Source organism: Sphaeramia orbicularis, chromosome 22 (assembly GCF_902148855.1).
Source record: "Sphaeramia orbicularis chromosome 22, fSphaOr1.1, whole genome shotgun sequence".
In the NCBI taxonomy this organism is placed as follows: Eukaryota; Metazoa; Chordata; class Actinopteri; order Kurtiformes; family Apogonidae; genus Sphaeramia; species Sphaeramia orbicularis.
Window position 1 is genome coordinate 4,689,497 of NC_043978.1, and position 26,179 is coordinate 4,715,675.

A 26,179-nucleotide genomic window follows, 5' to 3' on the forward strand; every position below is an offset into this window, starting at 1 on the left:
AAAAGTTTCTGAAAAGGTATGGATAATAGTGTTAGGTATGATTGTGACATCAATATATGTTTGGTTTCAAAACAATTGACGTAGTGCCTGCTGAGAAAAAACAACTAAATGTTCATTGTAAATTTTGCTTCCCCACCCTGTATATTAGCTATTGAATTCAGTTTCATTTTATTGTGCTGTAACACTTTCATGTCAATTAAATCCAATTTTACAGTACAGGTACACTACAGGCCAAAAGTTTGGAAGCAACTTCAAATTTAAGTTCACAATGTCGTCCTCAAAAACCTTTATGAATTCTATGGATTTTGGGATGTATTCACTACATATTCAGATGTTTGGTTTTATTGACATGCACTTTTTTCCTCAGTTTACCTTTTGGTATACGTTGATACTACCAGACCAGTGCTGAATAAATGTTAACCAAAGAAAACAGGGGTTTAGTTTTAGGCTTGATTTGTAGGAGTCACACCTTCAGAGCAAAAGTGAAAAACGAATCATAGTTTACAGTTTAAAACTAATCATACAATTCCAAATGTTTGGTCTGTAGTGTATGTCTAAGAAAAATTGAATATACTGGTCCGGAAATGTTCGATGTTTTTTCAGTTATTTCATAAAGTTAAAAATATATATATATTCTAGTCATTACATGTAAACTCAAATATTTCAAACAATTCTTAATTTTATTTTTGATGATTATGGCTTACAGCTAAAAACAAGAAAGAAAAAAAAAAAAAAGTAGACCAGAATATATTTACTTTTGACTTTGAGTAACTATAACTAAAGTAACTTTAGTACAATTTTTTCAGAAAGGTGATGTGCTAAAGTATTGCTTTGATTATGCTGCTAAATAAATGAGTAGTGACATTAGTGACAAAACATTTTTTAAACTGTATTAGTACATATAAATTAGGCAAATATCATTATTAACACTTATCGAATGTCTTTGGGGAAATTAGAAAATGAAGAGCTGTAAGGAGAATGGTGATGATTTAAATTATATTTTTAATCATTACATGCACATGTGAAAGTGTTTGTGTGTAGAAAAAAAACAAAAATGAAGGAACCAAAAAATATTGGTGTCAGCCTTGGAGTTGTACTGGAGAAACCAGTATTTGAATCAAAAGTATTGAATTTGTATTTAAAAGTGTTCAACCTGTATTCATTTGCATGCCAGAAGTTATTCTTAGTGTAATGTGAAGACTGTACCAGAGCAATTGAATTTTTTCTTGGGAGAATGAAAAAACATGCGTCAATGGAAAGTTTCGAAAATGTGGTGAGCAAAAAGAACATGTTAGTGGAAATTTTGGACTTTCGGGGAAATAATTTACATATTCTGTTAAAAAGCTACATATTTATACATGACAAACTAGTACTGGGAAATAGTTGCATTTGTGTATATGCTGTCCAATCCAGACACCAGTAAAAACTTACTCTATCAGGGACAAAGCCAAGAAGGAAGGCTTCTGATGTGACTAAAATAATGTTCAAAATATGATAAAAAGGGGAAAAAAAGGGGTATGGTTTACAGCAAAAACCAAACCTACTTTTTACAATATAAGTCTCCCAGAGCAAAAAAGTCAGTTTTTTCTGCAAATATCAACTCAGTGCATATTTTGTGTATGAATAACCACTTCATGTGGCTCAAATTCTTCCCCATCTCCGACTTTGACTTTGACTCTCTGTGCAATTACTCAAGGAAGCTCCTCCACATAGATACCAGTACAGAAACATAAATTCAACTTCAAGATTACAGTTGTGGAAGAACATCAAAGAGACCAGTGATGTCTCCCACCTGCAGCCATAAATGTTACACAACAGAGTATTTGACTTTTTAAAAAATAGTGCAAAGAACATTTGAGATATAATGGTGTAAAATAAAGTAAGACTGTTTTAAAAAGAAAAGTAGTATGCCTGGATTGAAATAAAATGGTGTGAAGTACAGTAAAACAATGTTAAAAGAAAAAGGGACATGCCTGAATATGATGAAAAAATAAAGTAAGGTCCGCACAACCTGTGAGCTCCCAAAGAATTTATTAACAAAAGTGACGTTTCGGGTCGAGGCAAACAAAACAACAAGCTCCCTATCATGGAGGGAATATGGTGGGCAGAACATTGTAAGATATTTTATTACACCAGCGCAGAAATCTCAGGATACAAGATGCTGGAGACTATGTGGTGAAAATAAAGCCAATCATTTTCATATATTTTGGGATTACCCTTATTGGCAGGCTTTAAAGAAAAGCATGGAGAAAGTCCATTTTCCATTCACATTTGAATCCATATAGTACTTGGGAAAAGAGAACCAGGGGACAACAAATTCACGGGATAAGTATCTATTCAGAATATTATTGGTGGCAAGCAAAGAAGCCATTACTAGGAAGTGGCTAAAAAAGGATGCACCAAAAATTGAGGACTGGATGGAGGTTATAGGTCACATCTATAGGATGGAGAAGTTGACTTTCTCTGTCCGACTTGATTCAGACAAATTCATCAGTTACTGGAAAAACTGGGTTGATTTTATGATGCTATTAAGAGCTAATTTTACTGGATAAGAGTAACATGCGTATAGACCCATGTGGAAAGTTGGTTGGTTTATGCTACACACTTTAAATGTTTGTTGTTAATCTTATACAGGGGAAATGGGTTTCTGGAAGGAAAGAATGGAATAGGAAAAACACTTATTTCCCATTAACTCTATTTTAGGCTACTGTATATATTGTTACTAATTCTGTCAGTGCTCCCCTGTATGAGTATGTTGTTTGCTTTTCTTTACATATACAGAAGTTATATATATGATGTAACATGCTAAGATAATTCTGCCTGAAAAAAATAATAAAAAGATAATTACAAAAAAAAGGGTCTCCCAAGGCAAAAAATGGCAGTTGTCTCTGCAGATTTCAACTCTGTTTATTTTGTACTATAATAAACACTTAGTCAAACTCAAATTCTGCCTGATCTCCGACTTTGACTCTGTGTGACCATTACTCAACAAAGCTCCACTACATAGATGGGAGTACAGAGACATAAATCCAACCTCCAGATTACGGATGGGGAAGAACGTCAAAGAGACCAGAGATGTCTCCCACCAGGGGCCATAAATTTCACACAACACTGAACGGCTGTTCACAGATGCCTGGACGAGAGCAGATTCATGGAACATTGACATGAGGGGTTAAATGTGAAAGGAAAATGTGGACCAGCAACAAGGATGAACGAGTCTGGAGAGGACTGCCAAGAATTTGGTAGAGCTTCATAAAAAGTGAAGTGAAACTGGAATTAGTGCATCCAGAGCCTCCACACCCAGATGTAATTTAACTTATGGAATGCAAACACATTTTCAGCCATGGCAGCTAGAGGGCTCTTTGGAGTATCTAGTGGCCTTCAGTGGTATTACACTGAAATGTGCTTCTGCACTGGATGCACTTCGGAGCTATGGAGTCTTTATCATATCATTAGCCTCACAGCATAATTTCCTCCGCCAAAGAGGTTATGTTTTTGTCGGGGTTTGTCTGTTGATTAGAAAAATAATTCAAAAAGTTACGTAAGGATCATGAAATTTTCAGGAAATGTTGATACTGGCACAAGGACCAAGTGATTAAATTTTGGTGGTGATAGGGGGAATCTGCCTTGGCGGACGTCTGCACTCTCCCAGTGCTTTTCTGGTTGCCTATGTGTAACCTAACACTGTTATATCATTTTCCATCATTGGCTTTGACCTGAAAAACAAAATGACTTGGCCAGTTTTGCTAAGAGGCTAATAAAAATATTACATAACTACAACCAAAGATGGGCCCAGGGTCTTGGCCATCGTCTAATGTTTTCCAACAGGCTAAAAACATCTATCCTCTGCTGTTGCATTGGTTTTATTAACTGGTTCAGTCAAAAAGACTGAGGAGATAACTCTTATGTTGAACTCATATGGCCCAAGCACCAGATTGTTGATTTAGATCAGTGTATTTCATAAAGCATACACTATTTAAAACATGACTCAGTTTTCATTAGTCTCAGAAATAATCAGACGTAATCAAACCTATGTATATGACTGCTATAAAATAAAGTCTTTAGAACTGCATTATCAAAACATTCATGTGAAATGACTGTATGCCTCTGATCCATGCTCTAAACTCTTTATTTGAACTAAGCTTATAAAGGAAAAACATGACCCCTGAACAACATAGATTCCAAACATATGACCAACAAGAACTTTATTGGATATATACACACACCAAAAAAACCTAAACCTGGACTATGCAGCAGAACCCAGAGCTGACTCAACTAAAAGAGTCATGACGGTTTTACAAAAAGTAAAGGGACATTTTGAGAATTTCAAAAACCAGAAAGAAATGGTAAAAGCTACTGAACATGTTTCTTATAGAGAAGCCAACCTAAGGTTGGTTTAGACTTGTTTTGTGTCTCAAAAAACATTAACATTTTTGATTCTGAGTTTAGAAATGTTTTAGTATTTATCAAGATTCATTTCAATTATTAGCCTCCTTTTAAGGTGACCCTGCCAATTTAAAGCATCTGACCAGACTTAAATCTCTGCAACAAAAATGCCAATTCCTCTTTTAAACTGTCGTGTCCTTGTCATAATTTTATGGCTTTAACACAGGTATGCATGTGGATGTCATTTTGTAAAACAGGTTTACATGTCAAAACAAAGTGCTGCCCAAACAGAATGCAGCTTTTCATAATTTTTCAAAAAAATACAAACAACAAAATGCTATCAATGTACATAACCTGCTCAGAACATGAAACTATTCCAAATAGTAACAATGAATCCACCATTAACAGTCATCTCTCAGGCTCAGTAGTGACCTGTGGGGGGAAAAAAAATATGTCAGTTTTACATATTAAAAAAAAACCCAGAACATTTCACAAATGGGTGCTGTCGGCTGTAAACATCACATTCTAGGATTTCTATAAAGTACATGTATAATAGATAATTAGTTTGTATGTACGTGGTGAATAGGACCGTGACCGGGATCTGGAGCGGTACCCTCTGCTGTAGTATGGAGATGGAGATCTGCGTCTGGTGGATTCAAAGAAAAAGGATATGATCTAGAAATCTCTATGACATACTTAGAGCGTTACTTGTTTATGCATGTTTAAGTTTCCTGCAGGAAACCAGGAATCACATTTAACTTCATGGGCACTTTATATCAATTAACTAAATACATTTTCAAGCATTTTTGAGTGAGAGAGAGATTTTGAAGATTCATTAGCACATTACAGTACAGGGTTTCTGCAGGTATCAGCCAATCTAATTTAATGCTTTTTAATGTCACTTTAAACAAATTTAATGCCCATGTCCAACTGCAGATACAGTTTTATATACTTAACAGTTCACCGTTGGCAGGCTTTAACCAGATTCTGAATAGTTCCTCCTCCCATCACTTCTGCTGAAACTTGCATTTTCCCATTTTTCTGACATTTGCTACTACTCCCTCTGCTCTTTCGCCACAGCATGAGCACACTCACAGCACATTGCATTCCAAGTATCCGGTGTTGTGACTTTATGCACCGGCCGTAAACAATCGTCAATTAAAGGGTTCCGCCGGTCAATCATCACACTATACTTACAATCAAAATTATGGAATGTTTATATAATCAAAATAAATTGTGAATAACAATGCTTTCTTTTTCCATCAAGCATATTTAATTTTTTAATGCTATTTAATGCCTTAAATTTTCACAAAATCTGTTTAATGACTTTTAATACTTTTTAATGACCCGCAGAAACCCTGCAGTAATCAACAACTGGCAGACAGGCCGAAAAAAGCCTCACCTGTATGATCGGTAATAGTCGCGGTCGTCATATCGATTATAGTCCCTATCATAGCCTCTGTCGTAGCCCCTGTCATAGTCCCTGGAAACACGACGTGATGAACCTCCACCTCCACCACCACCGCCGCCACCACTGTCACCACACACAAAAACACTTCAGGGTTACAGAGATACAGAATCAGCATCTTCTACAACCAGAGTCGTGTGATACTGAGCTCGATACTCACTACGTGGGCCGCCCCATGTAAATCCCTGGAGTGGGGGTATGGGCTCGTTTTGTGATGGAGAAATCCACTCGAATCCTGCGCCCATCAAGTTCCATTCCATTGGCTCGGTCTTTGGCCTGAAATATTTAACAAAACAAACAGATGTAGACAGAAATAGACATTTTGTGTGATTATTTATGACATCTCAACAAATAAGCCTTGTGAGCAGAGAAAAACCATAGTGTTCTTACTTCCTTTGAATCCTCTGTGTTTTCAAAGTAGATGAAGGCAAAGCCTCTGGAGCGACGGGACTGTTGGTCATACACGATGTTGACGTCAGTCAGAGGGCCATATTTAGAGAAGACATCCCTCAGATCCCTCTCAGTGGTGTAAAGGCTCAGTCCAAACACACCAAGGCAAGTGTTGGGGTCTGGGTTTGCCTAGGATACAGACATTCATACTGCACATTATCCAATCTTGTTCTCTATGTGAAGTAGCGCTTCAGTAGGTGATAGGAGGACTGTGAACTCTCTTAAATGTTAGTCAAAAATTATAAAGTTGTTCATACATAAATGTGAGAATTAGTTATATGTCGAAAAGGGTGTTCATTTTGTCATTGCAAGTTGTTAAAGGGACAAATGTTAAAGCTGCAGGAGACTTTTGTCACCAATTTTTCATCAAATCTGTAAAACCGCCGTCATATCCTCAGTGTCATGAATCCTTAAGTCTTTCTGCGATTACTCACCTGAATCTCTTCCCTCACGGTGAACAATTTCAAAGTGTCATCCACCATAAACAAACCATGTGTTTACAAACAGAGCCAGTAGGTAACTCGGGCATCTTCAGAATTTTGTCGCGACGTGCATTGTGGGAAGTGGAGGTTTGCGCTGCTGCCTGCCAGCGGCAGTGGAACCATATATTATACGGATAAAACAAACACGATGCTGAAACGGCTGAAATGCAGAAATGGCTGGAGGGAAGCAGAGCAAGTGGAGCTCCGTCTGGCAGCAACAGGAGCAACAAACATGACGCGGAAACGGCTAGAACTCCGCTTCCTACAATACATGTCGCGACAAAATTCCGAAGATGCCCGAGTTCCCTCCCGGCTCTGTTTGTAAACAAATGGTTTGTTTATGGTGGAATACACTTCGAAATTGTTCACTGTGAGGGAAGAGATTCAGGTGAGTAATCACAGAAAGACTTATGGATTCATGATAGTGAGGATATGACTGGGGTTTTACAGATCTAATGAAAAATTGGTGACGAAAGCCTCCCACACCAAGATTAAAGACTTGTCACTGTTGACAGCTGGGGGCGCCACTTTACTAGAAAGTTTGTCATGTTGATCAGTCAAAACATAAGTGCTGAGTCCATCCCAATGGTCTCGGTGATCCCGCACATATAAATAATCAAACCACATTTTACAAAATACAAAATGTTATATAAAACACAGAACATTAAACATAACAGAACAGTGTTCTTGGAAATGTTTTTTGACAAAGGTTGTTGTGTTTTGGCCCTATGGCAGGGGTATTCAAATCCGGTCCTAGAGGGCCGGTATCCTGCATGTTTTCGATATTTCCCTCTTCCAGCACACCTGGAGGCCATTAGATCGTTATGAGGCTTCTGCAGAGCTTAATGATGAGCTGAACATTAATTGAACCAGGTGTGCTGGAAGAGGGACATATCTAAAACATGCAGGATAATGGCCCTCAAGGACTGGATCTGAATACCCCTGCCCTAAGGGGTTCTGTCTCTGATGCTACTGTGAAGTCACCAATGTCATTGAAACGTTACAGGCCCTCAGAAAAAGAAACTCAAACTAAGCATGTACTAGCACTATGTACCCTGTTTCCAACGTGTCTGCGACGGTTGGACATAGGAGAGCGGCTGTGGCTTCGGCGCCTACGATATTCACAGCTGCGGGACCGGCTCCTGGAACGACGCCGGTGGGAGTGGGAACGGGAGCGGGAGTAATGTCTGCGTGAGCTTCGATGAGAACGGGACCTGGGAATAGATGGCAGGTCATAAACCCAACTCAGAGTCTACAATGCACACAGGAAGTTTCCGTCTTCTTCAGTAAATATTAAAACCATAAAGTCCTCAAACCTGGATTCTGATCTAGACTGAGATCTGGACCTGGAATGGCGAGATCCATCTTTGGAGCGTGATGGAGATCGATTGGCAGACTTTGCAGAACCCCGAGGGGATGCACTCCTTGAACCAGGCCGTGAGTCCTGGACACACCAAACACCAGGGATTAAAAAAAGAATCCCTCCAAGTTAAACTGCAATCTACAAAAAAACAAATGACAAAGACTGGACTGGACTGGGCTTGTTCTGTACATGCCCCTTTAAAAAGGAGGAGACCGCCATAGTGTGGTCCTACTGAGAAATTTGATAATATAAGGTCACATTGAAGACAGAAATTATGTAATTTAGCTCAAACAAATTTTGCAGGAAATGAACCTAAGAAATATGAAGAAATTATCCAGTGATTTTCTGATACAGAAATTAAATAATAATGCATGCTTAGTGAAAGGAACAGGGTGAAATAGAGTAATAATATAGCAGGCTGTTAGGAAATTACTCATACCCAAGTAAACTTCTGATCTTAACTCCATTACTTCTTTAACTTCATTACTTCAAAACAACCCTCCTTTTCTTCTTTCTTCTGTTTGACAATATGACTTCTTTTTTCCTCTTCCCCATTTACCATCTGCCACTACAACACTAGTAGTCATGGGGATAGATCTTGATCGCTTCTTTCAGCATCCAAATGCCAATACATTAGCATGCATCAACACCATCAGCTTCAAACAATAAAAACTTCACATCTGAAACGTCTTCCGCCTTTTTCTTTCTTCCAACCTCAACCTTAACAAAGAACAAACAAGGGTGATAAGGCATGTTGGCTTCTGTGAAAACCAAAGGCACAAAGACAAAACAGCAGGAAAACCAGAAAAACAATACTGACTTCGTGTACGGATTGCTATCATCTTTAAACCTACGCATAAATATGCTTGTGGTTACTAGGATTATCACTGACATATAGGCTAGTCTTAAAATGTGCACTTAATAGGTTATCAGTCAAGTATTTGGTTCAAATGGTAGTAGTGTGAGCAGGCGGTGGCCTCTCCTGTGTGATAGCGGTGTTAAGCGATTAAAACATTAGCGTGATCTAACGACATACTGTGCTACTCAAAAAGTACCATTTCACAGTTATCACCCCAATACGCCTACTAAAAAAGTGAAACCCTTATTTTATTCTATTAAAAAACTTGGCAGTTACAGACGTGAAGCGAAAACTTACAGCTAGCAAAAGCTAACGATAGCTAGCCGTGCGTTTTTCCAAACGTTACTTCCCAAAAATGTCAACTCACCAGCTTCCTGAAGTCTCTCTCGTTGTCGCTCATTTTAATATACGAGTATATATATATAAATTACTTAAAAAGCAGACGGTAACCAGAATGGTAAGGAATCGTTTTACTTACTAAAATACTGCACTAACAGGCGGCCGGATATCAACTAGCGTTAAGCCGAATCTAGCGGAGGGCTGTAATCCAGTTTCAGAGTAAAAGCATGGACTCAATGTTAACGAAAAATCCATTCGTTTTCTTTTGTGCTACTAATACAGTCATATATATATATATATAATTCAAGTATTTATTTTGTAATGGAGAATTTACATGTTTTACACTCACATGCACATCTAACATTTTACAATGTTGATTTTCTGTATTTCTTTTCTTTTCAGAAAACAACAAAACAATCTATCTCTACATTTATTTTCCTGTGTATATCTCCAGTGTCTTATCCCGTTTTTTTTTTTTTGTTTGTTTTTTTTACTTTTTTTTTTTTTTTTTTTTTTTTTTTTTACATTTTTTTAAACAACAGAACATTAATTATTGTTATTATTATTATTATTATTATTATTATTATTATTAATAATAATAATAATAATAATAATAATAATAATAATAATAATAATAATAATACAAACAACATTAATATATCAGTCTACGTTCCTACCCTCACCTATGGTCATGAGCTTTGGGTCATGACCAAAAGGACTAGATCCCAGATACAAGCGGTCAAAATGAGTTTCCTCCGTCAGGTGGCTGGGCGCAGCCTTAGGGATAGGGTGAGGAGCTCAGTCACCAAGGAGGAGCTCAGAGTAGAGCCGCTGCTCCTCCACATCGAGAGGGGCCAGCTGAGGTGGCTCGGGCATCTGTCTGGGATGCCTCCTGGAGGCCTCCCTGGGGAGGTGTTCCGGGCATGTCCCACCGGGAGGAGACCTCGGGGAAGACCTAGGACACGATGGAGAGACTGTGTCTCTCGGCTGGCCTGGGAACGCCTCGGGGTCCCCCTGGAAGAGCTGGAGGAGGAGTCTGGGGACAGGGAAGTCTGGGCATCCCTGCTTAGACTGTTACCCCCGCGACCCGGCCCCGGATAAAGCGGAGAATAATGGATGGATGGACGACATTAATATAGTAGCTAAACAACAGTGGGTGTCAGGATTTGTTCCTTTTGAGTGTTCGTAAAGTCCATCCATGGTTTCCAGCATTCTTCAAATTTGTCATGTTCAAGTCTCAATGCAAATGTGAGTTTCTCCATCAGGGAAACTTCTTTAACAAGCTCTGTCCAACCTTCTAGTGTGGGTAGTTTGTCAGTCATCCCTTTTCTAGTGATTACTTTCTTGCTAGCAACAAAATATTTAACACACACACACACACATATATATATATATATATATATATATATATATATATATATATATATATATATATATATATATATACATATATAGTCCTCAAAATTATTCATACCATTTTTGTGATTTTTTGTTTTTGTGATGAAATGAATGACTTTTGTCAAGTTTGTAACTTTTCACAAAATCCTTTTATACAGTCTGGTTGTTTGCCTAAGAACCTTCCACCAGTTACTTTATCAATGCTTCATTTTATTTTCTCCCAAAAAGAGACAATTTAGGACAACTACAAAAAATATGATGGTGATGACCCTTATTCATTCCACAAAACCTCCAACATATGTCCACATTTGAACCTCTGTGCTGCTGTTCTAAAGTGAACCACACATTTCCATGCAAATTTCCTCCAGTTAAGTGATAAAGTACTTTTCCAATCATCAATATGCAGCAAGATGTTATCCTCCTTTTCCCACTTTTCTTTGATATACACTGTGTTCTCCCCAAATGTTTTGTAACTCACTATACAGTTTTGAAATTAGTTTATTTGGACTTGATTGATATGATTTTAGGAAAATTTGGATGATTCCGGAGAGAGGGCTGTCTGAATCTTCTTTGTTTTGTCTAAATAATGACGGATTTGTAAAAACCTAAAGAACTCTTTTTTAATCAAGATTGTAAATCTGTTTTATATCTTCAAAGCTCCTCAGGCAACCTTTATGATATAAGTCAATGTATTTTACTAAACCTTTTCAGTCAGTGGTATTTTGACAGTGGAATATTTCTTTGCTTTGGTGAATTCTAAATTATAACTGGTCTCTTATTTAGCGGAAGAGATAAACTTGTTCTCAAATCAACTAATTATTTCTTTTTTGAATAACACTAAGTCTGTAATTATTGAGTAGTACTTGTCACACATAAAAAAGGAAGTAAGTCTTCAAATCAATTGTGGTTTGTTTTTTTCAAACACCTTTTGCGGTGTTTCTCCCCTTTGAATGAAAAGGGTAAAATGTTCTCTTGGTCTCATCAACCTGGACCCTGATGAAACCACGAGGAGAAATTTCCCTGGTTTCCTTTGGTTGGAAAACAATTAGCCTTGTCATTCAGTCATGTCACATGATCCATCTTTAGAAGAAACTGCTACTTAAATATGTATACATCATTAAATGAGTCATATGTATCTAAAGAGAAAACCTTTATTATATGGACGGGGAAGAAAATCACATTTTTAAAGCATGAACTTACACATGCATGTTTACAGTAGTTTGCTCTAACTCACGATATACTGTAACTCGATGTAAAAACCCTAAGTAATACTCCCAAAAACATTCAGATTCAGTCATGTCATAAATAAAAGCAAAAACAAGCATTTTACAAGCACTCACTCATGCACTTTCTGTCTGGAAAAGGATTAAAAAGGCCTTTTTTTTCAGTGATTGAATTTAGAGATTGTAGTGACTTGCAGTCCTCTTTGCTGATTATAATTACCTTGTACTATCAAACACTTCTGACCTGCAAGAATACAGTCAAAGATGAGCTCTTCAATACAGACTACAAACTGTAGGTCAGAGGGTAAAAAGAACACTTTAATGTGAGCTCAGAATTAGAGGCATGAAGGCACTTCAGAACTTCAAACCAAACTTACAATCTAAGGTCAGTTAAGGAAAAAAACAGAACACTTATTCAGTCAAGCCGATGCTTGGGTACAACGTACATTACTTACAACCCAAAACTGTCTCTAATTACAACTCAGAGATTACAAAATGTTAATACATCCCTGTTGGGTAAAGGGACATAAGCAACTCTTAAGACTATTTGATTGACCAGAGGAGTTCGACTGGCTTGGATTTCAGCTGAAGTCCACATCTTTGGCCCATTAGTTTCTTCTTTGCAGTGTATTTACTGTACACAATATCAGTCCCATTCAAAAAGTCTCTGCAATTAGAAGATTTATTTTTGTTGAGATGTATTTGCAGTCTTCTACAATAGTTTCTGATTCAGGATTTCCCATATCATCAACTTCCTGAAGAGAGGCATATGGCACTGTGGAGAAAAGAAAGACATAAATAACAGTGTTAATGAATAAAAGCGGAGGTGAGAAGGAAATAAGTACAAATAAGTCAATACTGTGCATCAGTTGAGTTTTCAGTATCAATACTTGAATAGTTGACTTCCTGACACTTTCTTTACCTTCATTTTAATATTTTTAATATATAATGTTCTACTGCTTACTCTTTCATAGTCTGCATGTATTTCAGTGACATGCGGTGAGCTTCATGTCTGATGAGACACTGATTCTTTCAGGGTCAGATCTACAAATATGTGAACCCAAAAGAGTATCTTATTCACCATTTGATTGGCAACAGTTAACAGGTTGTTTCATATCAGCATTTTTTGCACATACATATGTGCAGCATATTTCATTTAATGTCAAAATACAATTTTCAATCAAACTATATTGGGTATGTACTTTGAGATGAACCCATAAAGAACCAAACATCCACTGGCAACCAAAATCTTTTACTGACAGAAAAACTTTAAATACCTGTTGATCCCCAAATCCTATCAATACTTGTAAATAATTGGTGTAAAATGCAGTTTGTCATTTCCACAGTCATCAGATGTGACCCATTTGGATGTTCAGAGGCTCCGTAGTGAACATGGAAACACAGTCACCTTCTACAATATTGATTTACTAATAAAACTCATAGAGTTTGACAAATGACAGTGGATGGAGATGCTTGTTTTATGTTCCGTTAATGATATATTACACTGAAAAAGTCACTTTTCCTTTTCACTTTTTCTCTGTTTTTGATGTAATAACCCTCAATTTTAATTTGAGCTTTTATGAACATCTACATGATCAATGAATTAAATCTAGGAAAATACCTGATTGTCACTGAAATGTACAAAATACAGAGGATAATATTAGAAATAAATGTTGATAAACCATTTAAGAAAGGCTAAAAATAAAAATTCATTTACGAACTGCCACAAAAGTAGCACTGGGTCTTGAGAAGGAAAAATAAACGAATCACTGCACTTGACTTGTGCAGTAGCAAGAAGAATCTGTGGGTTTAGGAATGCCCTCTGCCATGAGGCAGGAGTAGTGGCTGCCTCACTGAGTGCCTTTTTTATGTGGTTTTATGATTAATCTGCTAGACTGAACAAGTTACACACATACATTTTATACATTATCCAGACTATGGAAAGTCAGGGCATATAATCAAAGTGTTTGAAACCATTTTATTGGCGATATACAGAGCAACACACTCTAACTGCATGGGATGCCAGCACAGTTTGTGAAGGATTATGTGATCCAAGGTGAGGCAGAGCTCGCTGCTGCCTAAAACTATTGGAATCACACAGAAAAGATATTTATAGAACAGATCAGCGGACAAACATCAACATATATTTTACTTTATCATCATTTGTTTTTTTTCTTTTCATGAGAGCCTCCCCTGCCGTCACCGATGTATTTATGGGGACTTTTTTTTTTTTTTTTGCCTTATTGGGCCCCTTGACAAAATTCATAAGATGGAACTAGACAAAAAGGACAAAACCTAAAAAGGGGGAAATTATGTCTCAAGACAAGACACAAAAAGATTTAGAAAAGATGAAAATGACACAAGTTGAACAGTAGATGAAATAGAGACTGGGTTGTGCAGAAGAAGCGTCATAATGTTTAGGGTTCTGTTGCTGACACTGGCACTTTGGAGTGATGTTAATTATTTTCTACTTATTGTTTTTAATTGGAGTTATAATGGTTCAATAATATTCACATTATATTAATATTACATGAGGTTCAAAGGCCTACTGACAAGTTTTACACTTAAAGACTGCTTTGGCATTTCAGAGCCTGGATTAATATTCACTGCAGTAAATATGTTCATTCAGTACCTCTATGGAGTGTTTTTCTACACGTGTACTTATACCGGTGTAAAGAACGTGGACATTTTTGACACCCCTGGAAAAATGTAATGTTAACAGCATAATGAAAAAAACACAAATTCATCAGATAAAGTTAAATTCTATACCTGTTTAAAGCTGAGAGGCTGCCCTTTAGAGATATAGTCCGCATATTTACAAGCAAAAACACCACAATCACTGCCATTCTTCTGCTGAGGAATCTCCTGGAGAAGTAAACACAGCTTTTTAATCTGGCAATGAAATTAAAAATGAGGAATAAACTATTTCATCAGTCGTCTATTTTTGCTTACACTGGCCTTCAAGCTCCCAATGGTCCATTTTGTAACATCGAGGTCTCGGCCTTTCTTCACTCTGTGCTCTTCTTTTAGGTACAGCCTAACAATATAATAAAATGAAGTCATTGTTGGGTGACGGAAGAAAGTAAATGATGAAAATGTTTGATTAAAAAGTACAATAAAGACTCACAGTAAAAGATCACAGACGTCATCATGCCTGTTCCCCATCGAGTCATATGACCTCACCGTCTTGGATTTAAGATCTATGACCTGGACAGGAGTGATGGGGAGAAGAAAACATGATTTTTCTTAACCATAGTCCTTATTATTTTTTTGCTAATCGTCTAAAGGCAAAATGCAGGCTGATGTGACCACACTACAAACACCACATACAAAATAACACAGTAAGAGCCAACAGCATCTCATCAGACAACCGCCAAGAAATACCCACAAACAAATAACTGCCAATGATAGAGCTAATAAATAACACCTTATACATAACAGCTAATAAATAACTATCAAAAAATAAAAGCCAATCAACAAAAATGATAAACTGAAATGAAATGTTTGATAGAATGAAACTGGTAAAAATGAAAATGTATGACATTTGTGTTTCATCCAACAGTTTTTAGTTAGAACAAGAATTCATAGCATTATACGTCATTCCAGCTGTTGGCTCTGACAGGCTGCTTGCTCTTAATCCAAATAAAAATCCCAGACTTTTTCAAAACTAATAAATGCATGAATGAATTCATGCATAATTCCCAGTAAATTCTGTTTTACTGACAGAAACGTTTTAAAACATATAAAAATCACAAAAGTACATGAATATCACACAAGCAAGTTTTACTACAATCATTCCAGTACTGAACGGTAAGTGAAATCATATCAACTTTCTAACATGTTTGCCTCATGTATTACTTATCTTAAAAGATTATGTGCCTTTGAGCATACTCTAAAATTCAACTATGAGAGAAACTTATTTCCATACTTTATTTAAAGACTTTCACACAAAATTCCAGACTTTTCAAGGTCTGGAAAACAGTGTTTCATAATTTCATACTTTTTAAGACTTTCAAGGCCTGTGCAAGCCCCCTGCTCTGATAACTGTCACTCACAGCCATGGCCCAGTGGACCCCCAGGTGCAGAGGGACCAGAACCAGGTCACAAACGAACAGGTCAACAGCCTTGGTCCAGCGTTTGACAGCAGCATGTCCTCCAGGCTGCCCCCCTCCCCCACTGCCAAGCTTGGGAAAGAAGAAGGTGCTGAATGCATAGACTTTTAATCGTCCTGCTTGAGAGCTACGCTCCATGACGAGGGACAGGTAGAAGTTCATCACCTGAGCGAAAACAAGGAAAAAGGGTCACAATATAAAATCAGGATGCACAGACAAAATATACACACATACTCAGGAAATATTATTTTTTGAATGGTGTCATAACAAAATCATCCATTAGACTCCCTGTCAAGTTCTGACAGGGTGCAAACATTTGGCTAATTCTTAATAAGCAGTGGATTCACATTAGTCTTTATCATCAGTAGAAGCCGAACCTCCCTACCAACAAGAATAAGGACACAGAGGAGGAGGCATACCTCATCGTTGAGCCAACCTCCATCCTGCAGCGTGGTCAGGTCTCTCTGTGTGATCCGCAGTTTGAAGGCTGCACTCAGGACAACGTTGGGATCACTCTGACCCAAAGCACAACTAACCTCAGCTGCCATTTCCTGCAAACAGGCAACAAACCAATACTTAAAGCTGGATCAATGCTTTCTTCTAAAAAGCACATACAAATCACCAACTGCTGAAGTTACCTTGCTTAACCTGGGTATGTCTTCATCAGTGTATCTTGCATGAGCAGTGTGTGTAGAATGTGTTTCGGGGGGGCTGACAGCAGGGGGGGCTTTGTCCACCAGGTTGAGGCGCGTGGCCACTTCAGTAGAAAGGTCCGGCTCTGATGGTGCCGGTGTCGGCTGGAAAACACATTTCCATTTCAGACACAATGAAAGCGCTCTCACTCCACATCAATGCTTGTCAGTGTTTTAAAGTTAAAACAAATTATTACCTTTGCGCATCTCACATGTTGTGTATCGTCAAAGGATCCACTCAATGTATAATTTACAGTGAGGCCACCCCATCTGGACATAGATTATACATACCATCAAAAGTAATGTAAAATATGACTTCACCCCCACCTTATTGACAAAGAATCATAGACGCCAACAAAGATTGATCAGGCTCCGAAAAGGTCGATTTGGGTTTTTACTAAGTCGTTTAATAAAAGCCAACTCTACCACCTCCTAACCCATTTGTATTATGAACAACTGGGCCGAAAACCGAAAGTAATTAAGCAAGGCAGTGGTTCTCTAAGGAACAGCTTTTTGTCAAAATGAGTCTGGTAGTTCTTAAGAGTGTGACAGAATACCTTCATTTCCCTCTGATCAGAAGGCGTGAACACTGATTTTTAAATAAATTTCATCATGCAGAGTAATCTGATATGGTTGATTCTACATTAATGTTAAGGTGAAAGTGATAAGGATAATTATTCAACAGGAAAAAGTGAGAAAAGCCACATTTACCTAAAATTGCTAATTTTTATGCATACAAAATTAGCATCAGCATTACTTTCTTTCATATCAGTGGAGTCCTTCATACATGCTTTATGAGCTGTAAAACTAAACATAACATGGTGTATAGTACATCTTCAGATACTAGACATGTACACATACCTGTTCTTTGGTGCAGGTACATTTTTCCACGTAAATACATTCAGAGCAGCTGTACAAAGACAAAACCAGCAAGTGGCAGTGTTTGTTAGGATTAGTCTGTGATATTCTAAGGCTAAAAAATGTTTTTTTGTTTTAATGGATCTGAGCATAAAAAATGTGTTACCAATCTGAAAAAAGTAATAATCACTGATTACGACTGCTGTGTATATATGGTCTATGGTCAAGTCTACCTGTATATCCAGTCTTTTTGGAAACAGATTCAAAGGGTTTTCCAGCAGTTTTGTGTTCACACTTCGACAGTGTCTCACTGAAAAGCAAAAACAGTGGTTCTCATCAGCACATGTTAAAAAAATCTAAAGACAAAAAAATCTGCACTTGATTAATGGCTCATACTTACTCTTGTGGTTTTGTTTGGGTAAAAGGTAGTGGTTGACTTTTGCTATATTTTTCTGTCACCATCTCCAACAAACGCCTGTAGTGTTCTTTATTATTCTGCTTGATGGCCTAAAGAGAGAAAATAAACACATTCACACATATACACATATATATCCTGAAGATGCTTGGCTACAAGATGAACTGCAAAAGTAGCCAGAATGAGCATGTCTATCCATGGAAGAGAAGGCTAAAGGCAAAAATCATGGTACCACGGAGAGAAGTTAGTCTCCTGACACAACTGAGCAGAGGTGTGAATCTGAAGGAAGAACTACCCAAGAAATATAACAAGCAGTTCACAGCTGAGGCACTGGAGACTGTAAAGCAAAGGCTCACATCCATAGATACCCAGCTGAAGAGGTACACAAGAGGAGAATAAACCAGATGTTCTCCACCAAACCAGGTAACATCTGCTTTCAAAGGTAGGGTAGCAAAGTGATAACAGATCCACCCAGGGATGAGACTGAGCAATACTAGAAGAGTATCTGGAGAGAAAGAGGTAACGCATAAGACCAACTCCCAATGGCTGACAGACTTACAAGTAGAACAAATCCCAGTAGTCTTCACCCTAGCAGACATCCAAACAAGAATGTTCAAAATGAAGAGCTGGACCACACCAGGGCCCGACATGATTCACACCTACTGGCTTAAGAAGCTGACTGCACTCAGGAATGCCTAGCAGCACAGATGAACCAGCTGTTAGTGTCAGGGAACCGACCAGAGTGGCTAACCCAAGGCCAGACAGTCCTCATCATGAAGGACCCCCAGAGGGGAAAAATGTCATCCAACTACCAGTCTATAACCTGCATCAGCATGACATGGAAGCTCCTATCAGGCATCAAAGTGGATAAGAGAAGTAGTGACATGGATCAATACATGAGCAGAGCACAGAGAGGGATTGGCAATAACACCAGAGGAGCCAAGCACCAGCTACTGGTTGACAGAGCAATCACCCAAAACTGAGCATCAACCTGTGCAGTGTCTGGATTGATGAGAAGAAAGCCTATGACTCAGCCAGATCATCACCAAGAGTGGCTTCAGGTACCAGTTCCGAAGTGGAATAAACATCAGCCACCTCGTCTACATGGATGACATCAAGCTGTATGCCAAGAATGAGCGTGATATCGACTTCCTAATTCACCTCACTCTGATCTACAGCAAAGACACCGGGAGGTCATTTGGACTAGATAAATATGAGCAGATCGTGTCTAGAAGAGAGAAGGTGATCACAACTGAAGGGGCTGAACTACCTGAAGGGAACGTTGTAGATGTGGAGGACAGGTAGAAATACTCGGGGATAGCACAGGCAAACAGCAATCATGAGGAGGCAGCTCAGAGGTCAGCCACAACCAAATACCTACAGAGGGTAAGGCAGGACCTGAGAAGTCAACTGAATGACAAGAATAAGATCCAGGCCATTAACACCTATGTCCTGCCAGTAATCAGATACCCCCCTGGCATAATATCCTGGCCAGTGGAAGAGAAGCAAGGCAACAATATCAAGAAAAGGAAGCTCTTTACAATGCATGGAGGGTTTCAGCCTGTGCACAAAGCGAAAGGAGCGAGGCTGAGGACTAGTAAGCATCAGAGCTACTGTCCAGGAGGAAAAAAAACAGGCCTCAGGGAATAAATGAAAAAGATGTGCCCCTGTAACCCACTGCTAAGTGAATGCGTCAGACAACAGAAGCTTGAGAAATACCAAGGGCTGAAGAAGGAACTAGATAAAATGTGGGGTGTGACGGCAACAGTGATGCCAGTAGTGATGGGGGAACTGGGGGCAGTAACCCCCAAGCTGGGTGGATGGAACCAGCAGATACCAGGAACAACACCTGAGATCTCCGTCCCGAAGAGAATAGTTCTAGGAACAGTGAAGATCCTGCACATAACCCTTATAATTACCCTAATCACTAATGTCAGCTGAATAATTTCTGCTTCAACAACTGCTTAGACAAACATTGGCCACTCAGCGGTGGAGCATGTGCAAAGAAGTCACACATTCAGGAAGGCCATGGAAAATATAGTGTTTGTAGACAGTCCTGAAGCACTTGATACAAAATGTTGATTTGGTAAAATGATATGATAAAAATTAACATGTGTACAATTACACTATGAATCTTTTTCTTCCAACACTGTTACCTTTGCTAATTGTTGTGCAAAAAGGAAACTGAAATCTGAGTTGAATTCACCAGGTTTTGTTTCAGAACAAAAGTGTGCTAAAAATAAAGACTTCCATGTGCCAGTGAAGAATTCATTCTTTGTTAGCATAACAGAAATGAAAAATTAATTCCTTAATATTTAATTTTGAGAAACCTCAAAAATAACCAACACCAAATTAGTATGGACCTTAACTTTTTTGTAACAGTATAAAATGTATAATGCAACTACAAATGACCATTTTCACTACAATTCAGCATATTTACATGATATTTAATATAGATGTTTATTAATGTGCACCATTCCAACCAAATAGGCAAACAAATAAGATAAATTAAAATGAAGGATTACTAAGTCATTCTCTTCACCCATTTGGAAGTCAAAGGGTGTCAAATGTACCTCTTCGACAGTGAGACTGGGCTTGTAGCAGCGGTTATGTCCAATGCCATTACAGATGGGATCAGCAGTCGTATATCCCATTCTCAGAGTAGGCCTCGAAGGCAGCATCTGTAGAGAACCCTTCCTGTCTCGCTCCTTCCCCCTGTCGGACAGCCCTGTAGCACTATAAACAGGTTATACATATTATTAAGTTGGACTCTCAAAGACTGATAATAGGTCAATGACTAGCAGGCCTGTAACGGTACACGTACCGAACCGAACCGTTTCGGTACACACCTGTTTGGTTCGGTACACAGCTGTACTGAAACGGCACAGTGTGTTGAGAAAAAGAAAAAGGAACGAAAGACGTTGTTTGATGCGGAACTTTAAATCCGTGCAAGTTCCACACTGACATATGGAAGGACGCGCATATTGACCCGAAATACGAAATACCAGCTGATATAAGGTCAAAAAAAAAAAAAAATATGATGTGAACCTGGAAGGAAGAGATTGAAGACCCTCCGCCAACATTACAGTACCATTAGGGATCAGTTCAGGTCCCAGTGAAAGACAACAACGAGGAAAGAGACGTTAATAAGACGGACGTTGTTTACCGCCTATGAACTACAGTAGTTCTAAACCACTGACACTAGCTCTGTCTGTCTCTCTCTCTTTCTCTCTCTCATCCACGCTGTACAACAGAGAAATAGAACCCGGAGTTAGACGCTGAAATTATACAAAGTTTCACTTTTGTTTCACACCAGCATTAGTTCCGTTAGTTATGGAAACCGCCACCCCCCCACCCCTGGCTCCGACCCAAAAAACAAAAAAAAATCTCCCCGACGAATTGCACCCTGCATGTGCGCGTGCACGTACACAAAGTGGCCGAAACAGTCTGTTCTCTATCCTAAAATAAATAATTTGGTTAATTTTTTGTTGTCAAAGTTGCTCTTCAGTTTGTTTAAAGAGAATACCAGTTTGTCCTCTTGTTAATGTTGCACTTCATGTGGAATTTTTTTGGTATTTTTATGCAGAATGTGAACTGACAGAACTGTGATTTGATTTTTGTTGTTTGTTCAAAACTACCTGTTAAGGAAAAGTGCAATACTAATGTTTAAAACACGTAGTAATATTAATACTTTATTTTATTTTCTATTTGATTTATAGCAGCAGAATTATATTCCTGTTTTTCTATATTCCATTGTGTCCAAAAATTGGGGGAAAAAATGTTCAAAAATTCCTAAATGTATTAAAGACATTTTGAGGGGTTTTCTTTCTTCCCGTAGTGAACCGGGAAAAAAAAAAAGATCCGTGGCTTTCAAAACCGAAAACGTACCGAACCGAAAATTTTGTGTCCTGTTACAAGCCTGATGACTAGTATGAAAGAGTAAAGGACACTACACAAGTAAATTAAGTCAGTATGCAACATTCACCAACTTGCCTGTAATTCCTCATTAAAGGAGGTGATGGACTCTGAAACGAGTTCTTTGCACCCCTCTCATTAACTCCACCTTCTGGTTTATCTGCAGAAGCATAAAAAATGATCACAATCATTCATTGAAAAACAAGTCACAGGTCATTTTCTTTCGACAGAGACTGTCTTACCCAAACCTAAAACAAAAAACATTGTAATTTTCCAATACTAAATGTGCTTTTTGGCAAACTGGGTGTTGGGAATTGTGCCTTTTGCTTTGGAGGATTCCTAAGGGAAAGTAATGACCTAGGGGAATCTGAGTATCAGCCATGATGAAAACAGCTCTTTACATGCAAAAAAAGGAACTTCAGTGCTTCCTTTAGGAGAGGATCCACTGGACCATCATCTATGAAAGGGGAGGATAAATGCCATGCACTGATCCTCATGACAGGACATGCCATCTTATCCCACAACTGTCTAATGTGATAGTAGCTTTTACACTTTAAACAATATGTGCATGTGTACCGGTGTAAAAAGTTGTAGCAGAGCCCGTGCTAACTTTGCATTGCCTCCTATCGTCATTTTGAGGACTGTATCTCAGACTGTAGGACTTTCATTCATTTTCAGCTTTTTCAGTCGCAAAACACTTACATTAAACTGAACTGTCAACAGTGAATCAAGCTGAAGCAACTGTATTTGTAGGTTAATTGTTACTATAAATGTAGACAGTTTAAACAGAATGACCACATATAGGACTGCAGATTTGTTGATGTAATTTATAGCTTAATGCTACTCTTGCAGATTTCTGTATTTCAATACCAGTCGTTACAATGAATTCACATTTCTACTGTGTTGTCTATGTTTACATCCTGTACCCCATATGTGCTTCTTGTCAAACAAATGTAGTTTCATTATTTGACTCGTCCAACTGCAGTTGGGTTCTCTCAGCAACATGCCATCTTTTGCCTTTGATTTTTTCTTTCCATCTTTCCTTATGACTTCTGTCACCAATTTTTCATCAAATCTGTAAAACCCGAGTCATAGCCCAAGTATCATGAATCCATAAGTCTTTCCGTGATTATGCACCTGAACCTATTCCCTCACGGTGAACAATTTCAAAATGTACTCCACCATAAACAATCCATTTGTTTACAAACAGAGCCAGTAGGTCACTCAGGCAATTCAGAAATTTGTCGCGATGTTCGAAATTGTTCACCATAAGGGAAGAGATTCAGGTGCATAATCACAGAAAGACTTATGGATTTATGATACTTAGGCTATGACTCGGGTTTTACAGATTTGATGAAAAATTGGTGACGAACATCATACGCAGCTTTAACTTCAATTTCCACTAAGGTTGAACAAAAGTAAATAAGAAGGCTGCGTTTTAAAATTTTTTGGATGCATCCTCTCTTTCTAACAAATGACAATTTTTTTCACAAACGGCCTCAGTAAAAGATCCCCATATAAGACACGAGGTTAAAAGCAACAGTGTTACCAAAATAGCCTCTGCTAAATAATGCTTCCCTTTAAGTTTATTTTCTGACGTTATTAGCAGCAGTGGCTTGTCAATAGAGGGTGCCGCCCCACCTGTCTCACATGAAGAAGAAGGTGATAAGAATCACCTAAAATAACTGTACAAAAACATTACTATTTAAATAAACAAGCTACACATGATACAGCCGCTGAGTACTGTGTATAATCTGCATTCAAGTGTATCTTAAAAATGTTTTCTGTCATTTAGTGAGCAATAAAGTGACAAGTTTCCTGTTAGGAGTGCAAAAATGTGTGCCCGAAGCTCTCCATTTACCATATTATACTCTTGTTATAAATGGCACATGTGCAGTAGTATATTTTTTGTAAAACATGCTGCTATTATTTTCTGAAACATGAAGCTATTGAAATACACTGGGTATTTGATAGGTATGTGTTGTTTCTGACAAACAAATGCCACTAGTTTGTTAATTGTGTTTTGCAACTTCAGAGTAATCCATTTGCTACATGTTTTGTTTGTTTCAGTTTAGTCCAGTAATAACTTTCTTACCCATTTTCAAATCAGCACTTGTTATCCATGAGGTGTGGAGCTCATCTATTCCCATCAAAGTAACAGGCTGGATCAACAAAGGAAAGTGGAAAGCGAAAGAATGAATGAATGAATAAATGAACAAATAAAATCACTAGAAAAACCTAGAAACTAGAACTATATAAAGATCACAATAGGCTCAGTAATCAATTGACAGCAAATATCAGATTCAAATATTCAGTGAAAAATAACTGGCAAATTTATAATTTTACTCCCCAGCTATTGGATGTGCAAATTAACTCTATGTGTTTTATAAACTACAGCTTTATTTTATTCTATGCAAAATACAAAGCTGGCGAGGCAGTTCTTTATCAGGCCAGGCATAGCAAAGTTCACACTGCACTATATTAGTGAGCAGACACAATCCTAGAGCATCTACGGTGCTTTTTAGTACTTTTTGGTGGATGAGGAGTGACTTGGGGAACAAACCTGGGTTTTTTCATTATGTCTGTGCTTTTTACAGCTGTTTGTCAGTGGATTCCGCAGCCTGAGTAGACCTGCTACGCCAGCCACGGTCTTCTTTACAAAGCTGATCACTACATCTGCAATACAGTGAAAAAAAATTCAGATCAACTTTTTTGCTGACTTTCTTCATTTGTAGGAGAGATTTCCAATGAGTAAAGATGTTATTTATTATTATTGCAAACCTCGCTTGCGTCTTTTCACCTCTACCTGGTCACTTTGGCTAACATCAGCTGCCACATCAACACTACAACAAGAAAATACAGTAAGTGAAACAACAAGTTTTAAGTGATACCGTGTACACCTAGGCAGTCATACTGTAATTAACTCTCTAATGTCAAATCAAACAGATAACACAAATTAGGGTTTCTTTAAGTGTTTCCCTTTCGTTTCTAATATTTGCAAGCAAATTTGATAGTTTAGGTAAAATCGCAGTCTAATAAATTGAGTTCACCTTTAACCTTTAATACAGCAGACCTAATATTGGTTCTACTTCTATAATATGAAGGTGCGGCACAACAAAGTACAACCTTAGTATAAAATTCATACTAAGGTTGTAGTTTCTTGTGCCATTAGACAGACAAAAGTATATTTGACAAAAGTGTATTTGAGCTATAGGCTACATGAATGCAACTCCGGAAATATATTTCAATGTATCTGTTATATATATATATATATATATATATATATATATATATATATATATATATATATATATGTATGTGTGTGTATGTGTGTGTGTGTGTTTTCATCATCCAAGATGCACGAAAAGTTAAACCAGAATTTCTCGAAGGATGAATTAACATTTGAGCTAAAGTCTGTGTACTGACCTGGATTCATTTGGACAGTTTCGGTGTTCAGGTTATTGGCAAAAACAAACAAAACACGACGTTTCGCGTTTTGTGATAATTGTTGCCTTGACAGAACAAATTAGCTAAAATACACTGAAGTGATAGATAGGAAGTTTACATGTTCAAATGGAAGATTTTATTTCTTGTTAGATTCCAGCTAAAATGTCACCTATGTGCAGGGAATAAATTAAGCTAACAGTTGAAAGGAAAGATCAGCCAAACCGAATGGGTAAACGGCCCGACCACGAATTACACAGTGATCTGTCAAAGTAACAGAGAAAACACAGATTATCTTCTTGAACCAACCTCCGGTAATTCCGTTTCGCAGGTCTGCCGTCTCCTTCCTGTCGTTGTGGCCCTACTTTCAAGCCCGAGAGCTGGGGTATGTTTTCGCTAACGTTACCTTTCCCGGGCCACTCGTTGGGGTTTTGCCCAGTAACGGGCTCAAATAGCGACGAAATTCCGTCAACTATCCATCCATACATTCTAGACAAATACCATAAAATAGTAACGGGGTATTCTACGCGGTCCAGGACTATTTCACCACAGATATTGTGTCAAACACCGATCTGCGACACAATGTCCACAGATACACGAGCAGTAGCATCACTGTGCTGAAACACACCGGACGTGCGTCATCATGTGTATTCTTTTACAAACGTTTTGTTCAGACGGAACAAATAGGCGGGCGGAGTTAGACCTGACTGGAAGAGAGGTTACCGCGTCTGCGCAACAAACCGTTTCTGCTGGTAAACAAACCAAACAAACCTCA

General features: G+C 38.1%; 2 protein-coding genes across 6 annotated transcripts; both read right to left on the reverse strand.

Annotated features, from left to right (window-relative positions):
* Nucleotides 1-4,179: 4,179 nt before the first annotated feature.
* On the reverse strand, nucleotides 4,180-9,543 carry LOC115414107 (transformer-2 protein homolog beta-like). 5 transcript variants are annotated; one of them, XM_030127313.1, is made up of 8 exons: nucleotides 9,376-9,543; nucleotides 8,133-8,230; nucleotides 7,841-8,000; nucleotides 6,245-6,433; nucleotides 6,015-6,130; nucleotides 5,789-5,929; nucleotides 4,962-5,032; nucleotides 4,180-4,818 (listed from the first exon to the last, which is right to left on the reverse strand). In XM_030127313.1, the coding sequence occupies exons 1-8, from the start codon at nucleotides 9,406-9,408 to the stop codon at nucleotides 4,808-4,810; spliced, it is 819 nt and encodes a 272-aa protein (XP_029983173.1). In that variant the 5' UTR covers nucleotides 9,409-9,543; the 3' UTR covers nucleotides 4,180-4,807. The 5 variants fall into 5 exon arrangements, with proteins under 5 accessions (XP_029983173.1, XP_029983172.1, XP_029983171.1 ...); XM_030127312.1 differs by having other exon boundaries at nucleotides 5,789-5,905; nucleotides 8,103-8,230; XM_030127311.1 differs by having other exon boundaries at nucleotides 5,789-5,917; nucleotides 8,103-8,230.
* A 2,338-nt stretch (nucleotides 9,544-11,881) lies between these two features.
* senp2 (SUMO specific peptidase 2) lies at nucleotides 11,882-26,037 on the reverse strand. The gene is made up of 17 exons (XM_030127028.1): nucleotides 25,714-26,037; nucleotides 24,742-24,803; nucleotides 24,524-24,636; nucleotides 24,056-24,122; nucleotides 22,039-22,120; nucleotides 20,619-20,781; nucleotides 18,031-18,137; nucleotides 17,864-17,940; nucleotides 17,634-17,682; nucleotides 16,970-17,042; nucleotides 16,719-16,877; nucleotides 16,500-16,631; nucleotides 16,024-16,245; nucleotides 15,096-15,175; nucleotides 14,921-15,005; nucleotides 14,738-14,833; nucleotides 11,882-12,743 (listed from the first exon to the last, which is right to left on the reverse strand). The coding sequence occupies exons 1-17, from the start codon at nucleotides 25,890-25,892 to the stop codon at nucleotides 12,681-12,683; spliced, it is 1,809 nt and encodes a 602-aa protein (XP_029982888.1). The 5' UTR covers nucleotides 25,893-26,037; the 3' UTR covers nucleotides 11,882-12,680.
* Between the last annotated feature and the right edge of the window lie 142 nt (nucleotides 26,038-26,179).